Here is a 12,989-nt window from a genome sequence, read left to right as displayed (position 1 = left end):
TTGAATTATCTGTGTACTATGGGTGGAGCAAGGCCGTAACTCTCTCAGAGTTTAGGGTTTTTAAAAATGTATGCCAAGGTTTTCCCTGCCATTAGAAGGTTTAGGTGCAGCACCCGAGCCGTTTTAGGTAGCACTTAAGCCGAATGAATGTAACTAAAAGACTTTCCTCAGATCTAATGATTGTAGTTGGTCCCCAGTGGACTTCTTTAGCAAGTTTTGTCTTTAAGAGTTTTGAGTATTGTGTATTTATTATCTGCTCTATCTTTTCCAACGCTTTAGACACAGATATAGAAATAATAACGGTCCAAAATGATGATAAAAAGAGACCAAAACTACCACAAAGGGACACAAACCGACTACTAAGAGACGCCAAATGTCCGCAGAGGCCCAAAGTAACCCCAAAGAAAACAAAAATAACCAAAAAGTCTTCTACAAAGCTTGGGGAAACAATGTATGCACTTGTAGTCCTATGGGGCACAGCAACCACATTTACTTTTTCCTTTTAAAGTAACTTGTGACATCACTGTTGCATTCACTGTAGTCTGTAAAATTCCTAGAGGGACTTCAGGTGTCAAGATCGCGTTCAAAGTCGAGTCAATCTAAATAAGTCAAAATCAGGCCAAACACACTTCAGCTATACTCTACATTTTCAGCAACTATACCTTCATCATAAGGTTGAAATAGCATGACATTGTTTAGAAAAAAAACATTTTTACATTTTACTTACGTATAAATGTTATAATAATATATAAATGTTATTATTAAGGCACTTTGGTCATATAAATTGGTCCAAAAAAAAGTCCACTACACCAGTCACCAATAGCTGATGCATTCATTCTAGGGCTGTATTCAACCATAGAAAATCTTGGTCGACTGAAATTTGACCTACTCTTCAACCAATCGATTGGTCGATGGGGTAAAACATCTGCACGTTATCTCTAGATTAGTCTCGCTTTGCCAGATCTTCCTCCACAGCACTGCGAAGAAAGGTCTGGTTAGTCCAAACAGCATTCCGGGATGGGAGGGAAAAATGTGCTCTGGTTTATTGGCATTTCTTTTAACCAATCACAATCGTCTTGGGCGGTGCTAAACTCCGGACGGAGCCCCCGTGCCTCTGCAAAATAGCCTCGGGAAGGAACTTCTTTTGGTGGAACGTGTACGTTCAAAAGTTGTTTTAGTCGTGCAACGGAAAACTCAGATTCCACCAAAACAAGTTCCTTCCCAAGGCTATTTTGCAGTGGCTCCGTGCAGAGCTTAGCACCGCCCATGACGATTATGACTGGTTTAAAGAAATGCCAATAAACCAGAGCACGTTTTTCTCCCATCCCGGAATGCTGTGTGGACTAGCCAGACCCTCCTCCGCCGCGCTGTGGAGGATGCGTAGGCTACTCCCGTAAGGTTTGCATCGTGTTAAAACCAACTATACCAAAACACGGAATTAGACTACTATTTAACAAGACTACGAGACGTTTTTAACCGGTCATTACACTGTCTCAATGTTATACTGATGCCATAAAGACAGACAGCAGTCGGAGTTCCGGTGGAAGGCTGAGTTCCGTGCCCGCTAGCAGCGCCTTCTCGCTGGTCACCAGGAGAGTCTGGTACAGCCTCACTCTGAAAACATAGAACCCAGTAGCGCTAGCTTCAAAGCGGAGCGTTCAGGTCCAGTCAAAACAAAACTGCTTAGCTGGCTTATCAGCGCCAGCCACATGTGTAAAATATAGCAACTTTCTCTATGTAGGAAAAACCCTGCTATTTGGCGTTGGTTCAACGCTGAACCATGAATCAGGCTTCAGACATAAGCACCGTTAAGACAACTTGCTATGGGTTGACAGAAAAAAAAAAAATCACGTTACATACCAAAGTGAAAATAGAAACAAGAACTTGTTGCAGTTACTGCGCCGCCACAAAACAAATTTATACAAAATGTAATTGTCTAATAAGGAGGGTTGGGTACCGAAACCCGGTTCCGCTTTGGAACCGGTTCCTACGCAACCGGTAGGAATCGGACCGGATTAGAACGCAAATTTCGGTTCCTCATTTTGGTTCGACTGAAATATTTTCCCTCTGTCGCTCCGAAACGGACGTAAAAATATCAGAGAAAGTGTGATATTTTGCCTTCTCAGAAGGCAAATATGGTAATTTTTCTGCAAAAGAACTGCTAAAGTTTGAAGCTGGCTTAGTTAGCATACCAACTCAACATTTATTTTGTTGTTACTTGTTAATAGTGTAACTGTTATTTATTGTTAAATTATTGTACTTGTGTGTTAGGTGACTTAGGTTTACTTATTATATAGTTAAGTACTTTAAAACGTTAATATATTGTTAAATTTAAATAATTTTCAATTAAAAAAAACTCTATAAAAGAGCCTTATTCTTTGATGTCATTTTTCAGTTTTTCAAGAATTGGTTTAGGAATCGGAAAGTACCTGTTCGGCATCGGAATCTTAAAAATCCAAACGGTATCCAACCCTCCTTATAAGATAGTGTGTCGTGTGCCTAATTAACAACTGACCTGTGTTACAACCGAACCCGTTACCATGCCTTAAAGGTTCCATAGACAGTAGTTAACGTTAAGCTAACAGTCAGTTTACTGGCGTTTTATTTTATTTTACAAACTCGCTTTCTGGACATGACAACTGATACTTTCTATCAGTTGTCATGTCCTTACGAATAGCCTATAGACAGGAGGAAAACTACTCCTTCAGTTTTCTACCAAGCTGCTCATGTGTTTTTACTTTTTATGTTACAAAAAAAAACAGCTAAAGACGGAGCGCTAGACTGAAACACCCCCCGTTAGTGTCATTAGGACACCCGTTTGAACGATAAACAGAAAAAGACGAAAATGAGAAGGGTTCGCTCGACTCCTTTTCCTCCTCTTTCCCCCCATAGAATATATTGCCTGTCTGCTTCCCGTTCTTGAGAAGGAATCGAGGAGGTGAGAAGGCAAAGGAGGAAAGGAAGGGAGGGAAGGAATCACTGAGACCGAGCTTTTCCTCAACACCGCGGAGCGAGGAAAAGCCCCGCCGCTGACTGGAGACCGGGGAAGGGGAAATTAAACTGAACGCAGCACCCCCCCTCCCCTCCCCGTGTTCAAGCTCGTTTCTGCAGCCGATCAGATACTCACAATCTTGGCATTAATAAGGTCCGGAGGGCGGTATCCGCTGCGCTTTCGGAGGCACATCCGTGTGTGTGTTTTTTTTTTCTTCTGCCGCTCCGCCCCGTGGGGAGGGGGGTGGTTGGTGCGTGGATTTGTTTTTGATTTATTTTTCCAAATATCCTGCCGCCGCGCCGCTGTATTGGAAGAAGAAGAAGGAGACCGCCTCCTCCCCCCTTCTGCTGCTCTCCTCCTGCACGCGTTTTTCCCACAGAGAGAGAGTGGTAGAGAGACCTAAAGAAAGAGTGTGTGTGAGTGTGAGAGAGAGAGAGAGAGAGAGAGAGAGAGAGAGAGAGAGAGAGAGAGAGAGAGAGAGAGAGAGAGAGATATCACCGCGCTGGCGGACGGAGGCAGCAGAGCGCATGCGTGGCTTCACGTCCATCCAAGCAGGAGACGCGGGAGTTCTCTACAATAAAACTTGATATACTGCATATATAGGCCTATATTAACTTTTATCGGTTTTACATGTTAGTACACGTCATAAAAGATCGTTTAAAGTGATAACGCATGCACTAGTTTACCACGAGTTTAATCTACTTACATAGGCCTACTTGTCTACACTTATTTTTTCATAGGTTAATTATAATTTTTGTAGGCTAATAGTTTTTTTGTTTTTTTTTACACATAATATGCATACGTAATGAAAGATGATAATTAGCTTAATGTAACTCTATATGGGTCTTATAGGCGTATCGTTTTATGGACCCAACTGAAAAAATATGCCTACAGGTTTGTGTTTTATATATGTATGTTTTGTGAAAAGCAATTGTAATGGTATGCAGCTGTTCATATATACAAATGTAATAATAAATATGATAAAGTTTCCCAGCCTGCAGTTTAAAGAAAATTGTGTTTTTATTTTATGACTTAAGTGCACATCACAATGAACTTTCATAGAGAGTTTTCACCATAAATCAACACTAAAGTAAAGTGACACTAAATCAGACAACAGATTATTTCTACATATTTTTTTTTTTTTTACAAAAAATTCCCTGATTGTTTTTTTTTTTTATAGATGCAGTGCATTGAGAGATGCCGATGAAATGGTAAATATAAATGTCTAGTGAGTAAAAGTTGTTTGGCAAAATCCTGCTTTGCATGTGCGCAACAGATCAGTGTGATATATCTCTGGACAAAGTTCAAACCACGGGCCCCTCCGACTTTTCTTCTCTCCTGCTGGGGAATATGGAGAGAAGAGTTCAGTCGAGGACATTTTCCAAAAGTCTGGCCCTCGCTTTCACAGCTGAATTTCCAACATCAGGGTTATCCCCTGCCATTATAAGGTTTAGCCGTTTTGGGCAGCACCTTAGCCGAATTAATGTAAATACTTATCTCAGATCTAATAATTGTAGTTGGACTTCTCTTGCAAGTTTTGTCTTTAAGCTTTTTGAGTGTTAGTTATTTATTATCTGCTCTTGCTTTACCAACATTTTTAGATAGATATGGTGATAATAACGGTCCAAAGTGATGTGAAAAAGAGACGCAAAACTACCACAAGGGACACAAATAGACTACAAAGAGACGCCAAATGACCGCAGAGACCCAAAACAACCCCAAAGGAAACAAAAGAAATGACCAAAAAGAGACACAAACCGGCTACAAAGAGATGCAATAACCCAAAAAGAGACAAACTCCCACAAAGATGGGGAAATTGCATTTTTTTTAAATTGAAAAACTGACAATTTTCTTGAGGAAGGACGTCTAAACCCCCCACCAAATATGCGCACCTAAATCTTCCACAAAGAGTGAGAAAAGAATATTACTCTGTTCTTTACAGGGCTCTGCAGCAGTCTCTTCTAATCAACCCAACAACGGATTGAGGGAGGAAAACAATGACCCAAAGAAATAATAACACACATATCAAGAAAGAGGGTGAAAAACAACACCAGGGGTTCATGAACTATGCTTCCTTCCTTTCAGGAATCTTAAGGTTCACATGTCCTTAAACACATATTGAGAATCAGTAATTACAGCAGCCACCAATGCTATTATCCATCCATCCCTTCATCCATTCATCCATACATCCATCCATTTATCCATCCATCCATCCATCCATCCATTCATTTATCCATCCATCCATCCATCCATTTATCCATCCATCCATCCATCCATCCATCCATTCATCCATCCATCCATCCATTTATCCATCCAACCATCCATCCATCCATCCATCCATTCCACCGGCTATACTCTTCCATTTTTATATAATGTTCATCAATATGCACTGTCCCTATTTTAAATAAATACACCTCAATTCATACATCCATATTTCCTGACCTGTAAGGAGATAATGTTCTACGTAACCACGACATTCTTGCTTATTAAAAGAACAATAATTCGTTTTTTTGGGGATCACCGGCATGGACTAAGGGGTTCTAAAGGCCCTAATTTGAAACGCAGTGAGTGCTTGTGCTTGTGCTTGTGCGAATGTTTCCTAGTAAGTTTATCTGACAGGTTTGGGGTCTTTAGATTTTTTTTGTTCACGTTAAAGTCTAAATGCTGAAACTGTGGAACAATTTAAGATTAAAACTGTTCAGTGTGATGTCACCATGGTGAAACTAATCGCTAAAACTGTAAACGACAGTTGAGCCCACCTAGAAAGTCAGCGGCCAACACTCAGGGACTCTTGTGTTTGTGGATGCAATATCTAACCTTGAAGAGTTCTTTATTCTGTTTTTTTTTGGGGGGGGGGTTATAAGATGGGATGAAATCATCATCTTCTTAGTTTAAAAGTAGGATTTGCTGGTGTGTTTTTGTAAGGGGCTACTTCAAATGATGTAAATGGACGAAGAGCAACAGGAGGGGGCGCCATATACCAAGCAGAGAGAGAGAGAGAGAGAGAGAGAGAGAGAGAGAGAGAGAGAGAGAGAGAGAGAGAGAGAGAGAGAGAGAGAGAGGAAGAGAGGGAGAGAGAGGGCGAAACAGAGAGAGACAGGAAGAGAGAGAGAGGGAGAGAGAGAGAGGGAGAGATAACTGCCAGTGATATCAGAGATACACATCCAGTAAAACCAATTGTTCTTTTCTTTTGTGGCATTTTAAATTCTCAAAAAGGTATCCTGATTTATATTCTTTTTCTAAAACATATCTATCTCTTCAATAGAGGATCAGGGAATTTAGCAGTTGATTTTAAATATTGGATGTAAGATGTTTTTTTTTTCAGTCGAGCACCCCCTGTTGGAACACTGTGGCTGACACTGGCTGGAGTCGGCTTTAGTCTCCAGCACCATATGTTATCAGAGGTTGACCTTTGATCGGTGATACAGTTTTGAATCATATCTGGTGGCACAAATCTCCTCTGATATGTGAACGGGTGTGAAGTCTTATCAAATGCATTTCCACTGCCTAAAGCACATGTGCTGCTTTGTGCGTATAGGTCATGGACATGAAAACATTTCAAACATTTAGGGAGGCCTTGATGTTGTAAATCTCACTGATACAGCAAGACAGGGCAAAAACACGCAACATAGTGGGACTTTTGACAGAATTTGAATAATTCCTTGCATGGTATTAAGTCTACAATATGCCCAAATGATGCCAAAAAAGCTGTAGAGAGTGGAACACACTTGGCTGCCCTGGCTGTTTCCATGAAATAAAAACTAACTCTGCCGCTTGTTGAATGGCCTGTGCAGTGCTTTCTGTTACCACAGGGGTGCACTAAAGCTACACATCAAGTCGCTGATACACAGCAGTTTGAGGTTATGCAGATGGTCTGTTTTATTGTTGCATTCAAGATGCTCCCTCCGCTCCTAACATTTGATTTGTCCTCAAAGAACCTGAACTGAGAGTAAGTAAAAGTAAGTCAGGTTTTTAAAAGTAAAGCACTTATCATAGACAAAGTCACAAAGTGCCTCACAGGCCAAATAAATGAATACATCAAATTGAATTGATCAATATAAATCCCAATAAGTCACAGTAAATCACAAGGACATAAAATACATAGTAATGTTGTATGTTGTTGTTGTTGTATAATTCTGCTTTTAAAAAAATCTCAACAAAGGCCACCGCTGTTGAAAAAAACATGAGGCAAAGCCACAGTCTAGGGGCCACTGTTTCAAAAGTTCTGTCTCCTTTTGTTTTTTAGCTTCGTACAGGGTTAACAGCCAGTAGGCCCTGATCTGAGGAACTCAAAGATCTGCTGACAGGCAGTTTGTGTTGTAGTTCTCTTCCTTTTGATTTTCTTAATAACTGTATGATCCAGGGAAGGTCGACTGAGCCTGTCAGAGTTTGTCTTAGCAACACCATGATTCACTTTCACATTCCCAGGCATTACCGCCTTAGTGCTGCCTATATGGAACTATAATCATAGCGATTAGTTCAACTGGAGGATTTAGGACCCTAATTACTTTGCCTCAGGGTAGGACTAGTTCTTTTTGAGGGAATGCCGAGTGTTTCATGTCAAGTTAATTTCTTACTTTCATGAAGTGTGTCTCGAAGGACGTCGCAGAGACAGAGCCGGCAGAGATCTGGCATGTCAACAACATGACACGATGCAGAGGATTCTGAACAGAATCGAATGGAAGGAAGGAAATCTATTATGTAAAGTAGAATTGCCTTAAGCACAGCAATCCATTTTAAAGACGTATTTTCAGCAAGAGCATTGGAGTAGGCTATTCAGGAGCTGGTGTGACGAAACAAGTCTGGTGTGGTTTGCATTGAATGGGGCAATGCATGTATTGATATTTGTTTTGAATGACATAAACATGAGGCGGAAAGATGGAGCTTTAGACAACGACAGCACGGTGTGAAAAAGCACAATTCACCTCCAGTCACCGCATTATTTACATCAAGGACGGGGCTAGAAGGGGCCACGGGGTGGCACCAGCCCCATCAGAAAAATTACTTTCTAATCTGTACAGAACAACTTGTTTGCTAACTTTTGCTGAGGTCCTAAGGGTTATGACTGTTATGACTGTTGAAGGTAATTGTTGATTCTGTTTGGAAGTGCCAAATTGTCAGTTACGTAAGTGATTAATGGTTGGACTGTTTAGTTTAAGCTGTGCTAGCGGCAGCTGTCTCTTGTTGCCATAGCAACTCCAAACATCCTGGGCTGTAGCTGTCTAAAGCCAGAGAAATTAAACATGCTTTGTTTTTTTGGCTATGATTAATGCTTAGTTTTTTAGTGAAGGTAATACACGTTCTATTTTAATTTATTTGTTCATTTAAGCAAAAAATATGTTTTATGATGTATAAATGATAATAAAGAGGCATGGTTTACTTTGTAGGTATATAACAAAAGATGTATCTTGGGATTCATTTAAACTTTAATTTGTTTGAAAAAGTAATAAATAAATAAAAAATGTGTTATTTCACTAAAAGGGACAATTATATTGTTAACCGCAATTATTTCTGAGACAATTAATTGTCCAGCAAAATTTTGAATTGTTACCGGCCTACCTGTTATATATGTCAGGTGGAGCTAACCCTGTTAACAGTTTAATAAATATAGGAAAAATAAACACCTTTTCCAGCATAAAACATTTCCTGCAGGGTTTAATTATGGAGCTACGAGTCATGCAATGTGTTATTTGTAACTTCCCTTTCCCGAGCCACATCAACCATCTCCGACTGGGGGATCCCGAGGCGTTCCCAGGCCAGGTTGGAGATATAATCCCTCCACCTAGTCCTGGGTCTTCCCCGAGGCCTCCTCCCAGCTGGACGTTGCTGGAACACCTCCCAAACCACCTCAACTGGCTCACTTCGACACAACTCCGAGTTCCTCACGGATGACTGAGCTTCTCACCCTATCTCTAAGGGAGACGCCAGCCACCCTCCTGAGGAAACCCATTTCGGCCGCTTGTACCCTGGATCTCGTTCTTTCGGTCATCTTTTTACATCAGAGGTCAAATGTCATCCTCTCTCTGCCACGATCAGCTCCATTCGGAGAAACTGTTTCAGCCATGCACAGATTTTACCTGCAGAGCTGCAGATTTTTGTCAGGTTGAAGTCTGGCTGTGGAGGAGGAAGTGAAACGTCCGCCCCATGTCTGCAAAACAGGAAATGCAAACACACACCCACATGCAACTTACAATTCTATCTCCGCATGCATTTAATACTCCTTCATTTTCCTCTGCTGTTTCTAAATAGTGTTCTTTATATTTTACCTCAATGATTTTGTATTCCTGTTGTTCCCGGTTTGTGTTAAATACATTTTAAATACACAACTGTATGCTGCAATCAGCAAGTCCCCTGTTCCTGTTGAGTTTGGAACAGAGACTGGAGTAAAGTGAACCGCAGATTGCTGATAATTGTTCACACTCGAAGCAGCCACGCACACACTCGACAGACCAACCAATGGGCGATAACCTCATATACTAACTTACTCAACGACGGTCCTCTGCATCCAATCAGACCCCAGGAAGGCTCTCTAAGACAGTGCTTCTCAATTTGTTTTTAATAATGTCCCCCATTTTTAACACTTAAATGCTATTTCAAATGTTTAGAGTCCATCAAAAATTCTGTCACTATTATAGTATAATTATTTTAGGAATAATGCATGAAGACATAATCTACCGTACCCCCTGCAGTACTCCAAGTTACCCCATTTGAGAAACGCTGCTCTAAGACATGCAAAAATTTAAGAAATATATAATTTAAAGCTCCAACAATCAATATTTTTAGTGACATCGATGCAAATGCTTCTAATATGAAGGGGTCGCTAGCTTGTAACGACAAAACCACAGGTAAATGATCACCCTTTCTGCTGCTTGGTTTTATGGCACATTCACTGTTCAGTCTCAGCACTCTCAGTAACTCCGTTTCCAGCAGCAGCAGGCAGCTGTTTTCAGCAAACCAGCTCTGATAAACTCTCTGTACACTTCCTGCCCAGCATCAAACAACACAGAGACAGAGTTATCAAGTAGCTGAGGAGGAAGAATCTGAATCCGAATCAGAAAAAGCTTTATTGCCACAATAAGTACACTTATGTGGAATTTGCCTTGGTGAATGGTGCAAGCATGAACAATCAAACGTATTAACCATTAATATGAAATAAACAATAAATTCAGAAAACAAATGTATACATGCTAAATAACTGTTGCATAAGAAAAGAAAGGAGGAGTGCTCTCCTACCCAAGACCTGACTATAACTATTGACAACTCTGTGGTAGTCCCCACCAAGACTGCTAGAAACCTGGGTGTGACACTTGACGACCAACTCTCCTTCATTGCCAACATTGCTGCCCGATCGTGTAGATAGATGCTGCATTAAAGCAGCTATATTATGCTCATTTTCAGGTTCAGAATTGTATTTTAAGGTTGTACCAGAATAGGTTTACATGGTTTAATTTTCAAAAAACACCATATTTTTGTTGTACTGCACCGCTCTCTCTCACTGCTGCAGCTCCTCTTTTCAGCTGGTCTCTGTTTTAGCTACAGAGTGAGACCTCTTTTCTTCTTCTGTACTATCTTTGATTGCACTTGCACATGCGCAGTAGCTCAGATGTAGATCATGTCAGCTAGCTAGCTCCATAGACAGTAAAAGAAAGGCTGTTTCTACAACTTTGGTCAGTTACAAGGCAGGATTAGCTGGGAGACTTCTAAATGAGGGCGCACATGGAAGTAGTTTTTTTGTAGATTATGGTGAACTTGTGTGTGTTGTAGCAGTGCTTTGCTATTGAGAACGAGGTAGCATGCTAGCGTTAGCATGCTAGTGTTAGCATTAGCGTTAGCATGCTTTTTTTCAAAGTTTGTATGTGTGTGGAAGCACCAGAGACACAACATAACACCCCAAATCCCAGAAAAAGTGATTTTTTCATAATATGGGCACTTTAACATCAGAAGGATACGTCCCCTTCTAACGCAGAAGGCGGCTCAGGTTCTGGTTCAGGCTCTAGTCATCTCCCGTGTAGACTACTGCAACTCCCTCCTGATTGGCCTGCCTGCATGTGCCATCGGCCCCTACCAGCTCATTCAGAACGCAGCAGCTCGAATTGTCTTCAACCTCCCCAAGTTCTACACTGCTCCTCCATTCTCTTCACTGGTTACCAATTGCTGCCCGCATCCGCTTCAAGACACTAGTACTTGCATACAGGGCCACGCTTAATACTGGACCAATTTCAAAGATTGTTGTTCCTATCAGTCACTTTCATACAAAAACATAGGAAAATAGGTTGGAAAAAATGGTAGTTACCCTTTAAAAGCAAGACCAATTTTGAGTACTACAACATTGCTTCAGACTGAAACACATTCACGCTGAAAAACGGAGAAATGGCAGACTGACAAGGGGTGGCATTAGTTCAATCTGCAGGGATTTGGCTTGAGAACTGGAGGGTGCTTGGTTTACTGGAAAGAAAATGAGATTTAGTTTTTTTTGGTCATTTCGCCTGCGATGCTCTTATGAAAACAACTATAATCACAGCAGCTTTAGAGTTTGTCTGCACACAGCGGGAGCCTTGATGGTTTAAGGTGAAAAATAAACACAGACATGGCCGATCCGGATGGGATTACCATCACCGCTGCAGACATGAAATTACCTGACCTCCCTTGCAGACACTAATCCCGTCTGAATGGAGTTTATGATGTGGCACAAAATGACACATCAGATCGCTGGCGTTGCTGCAGCTTCCTCGAGAGGACCCATAGACCAAAGATCTTCAACAGGGGCTCTGGGACCCCTAGGGGGTCCTCAGAGTCACTGCAGGGGGTCCACCAAATTATTGTTAATTTTTTAAAGTTTTTTTGAAAAATTCAAATGTCTTAACATGAATCCAAGATATTAGCAAATATAAATCCCCACTGATGATAGGCTTACTGGCCTATTGGTAAGGTAGTCACTAAGGTAGCCATCCACAGATACAGTTAATCCTAAGGTATGTTTAACATTAAAACATGATTTATTAAATCCTGCCGACAATTATTATTTTAATAGCTTAGTATTCTATGCAAAAAAAGGTATGTATAAAGGCTTTAGGCCACCCTACATGTTACTGTAGGCCCAGTTTAATATGCAAATTAATTTTCTACAATATAGGCGGGGTCCCTGCTCCATCTCTCTTTCAGCCAAGGGGTCCTTGGCTTAAAAAACATTGATAGACAGTTTATCAGTGTTGCGCTGGATGTAGACAAACCCAAACCCTTAAGCATGATTTATGGTTCTGCGCAGGCTCCACGCAGAGCTTTCGCCGTGTGGCCTGAAGTTTATACTTGTGTGTTGGTGTGTGCGTCGATCTCTTCAAGAGAATAGCAGGGCCGGCGTGTGTGTGTGTGTGTGTGTGTGGCTTTGGAGCGAGTAGTGACTCTAGAGTCAAAGCGAGAGAAACAAAGTGTCTCCCCTGTGCTTTCTGACTACGGTGGGAAATCTGTAGCAGGGAAAGTTAACCCTCTCCTTGATTTCATGTTGTTTATGGAGAACGAGGACCAGGAAATGAGTAGGGGGAAAAGCAATGCTACCAAGCCACGGCCGAGCGATGTCCGTCACCGCGACGTGTTGTTATATTTTTTGAGAGGTGCACTACGGTGTAGGGTCCGTATCTCCACGTACCTGTGTAAGTAGCCACAGCATAGATGTAACGCAGAAGCATAAATCATGCTTAAGGATGAACGGAACAAGCACCAGATGCCTCCTCACTGGTGCCTGGAAGCATTCAAATGTCATCTCCGAGTTAGCTAAGAGAACACAAAACAAACCATGACAGTTGTGTTATGCAGATATGACTTTATTAACCTTTTGAATAGTGTGAACTTTCAGGGAAAAAGGGGTTTCCTTATAAGGAAACCTTTACTAAAATATTCACTGTAGCCTTCTAGCCATAGTACATTCAAATGTCCATCCTCTTCTCTCTCTATCTACATATTGTGATAGAGTGAGTGAGTGATAAAAGCAGCATAGCTGACA

At 41.2% G+C, this 12,989-nt stretch overlaps 1 protein-coding gene across 4 annotated transcripts in view; it reads right to left on the bottom strand.

Annotated features, from left to right (window-relative positions):
• The window catches only part of rgs19 (regulator of G protein signaling 19), a 56,578-nt gene extending 53,206 nt beyond the window's left edge, over positions 1–3,372 (bottom strand). Inside the window, exon 1 of one of the 4 annotated variants that reach the window (XM_031312077.2) lies at positions 3,128–3,372. In XM_031312077.2, coding sequence (XP_031167937.1) covers positions 3,128–3,184 — 57 coding nt within the window. In that variant the 5' untranslated portion in view covers positions 3,185–3,372. The remainder of the gene's footprint in view (positions 1–3,127) is intronic. The other 3 variants (XM_031312084.2, XM_031312090.2, XM_036008117.1) reach the window with 3 other exon arrangements.
• Between the last annotated feature and the right edge of the window lie 9,617 nt (positions 3,373–12,989).

The sequence above is a fragment of the Sander lucioperca genome, chromosome 12, assembly GCF_008315115.2.
Source record: "Sander lucioperca isolate FBNREF2018 chromosome 12, SLUC_FBN_1.2, whole genome shotgun sequence".
Classification (NCBI taxonomy): Eukaryota; Metazoa; Chordata; class Actinopteri; order Perciformes; family Percidae; genus Sander; species Sander lucioperca.
Note: the sequence above shows the minus strand (reverse complement) of the source record. Positions and strands in the feature narration are given on the sequence as shown.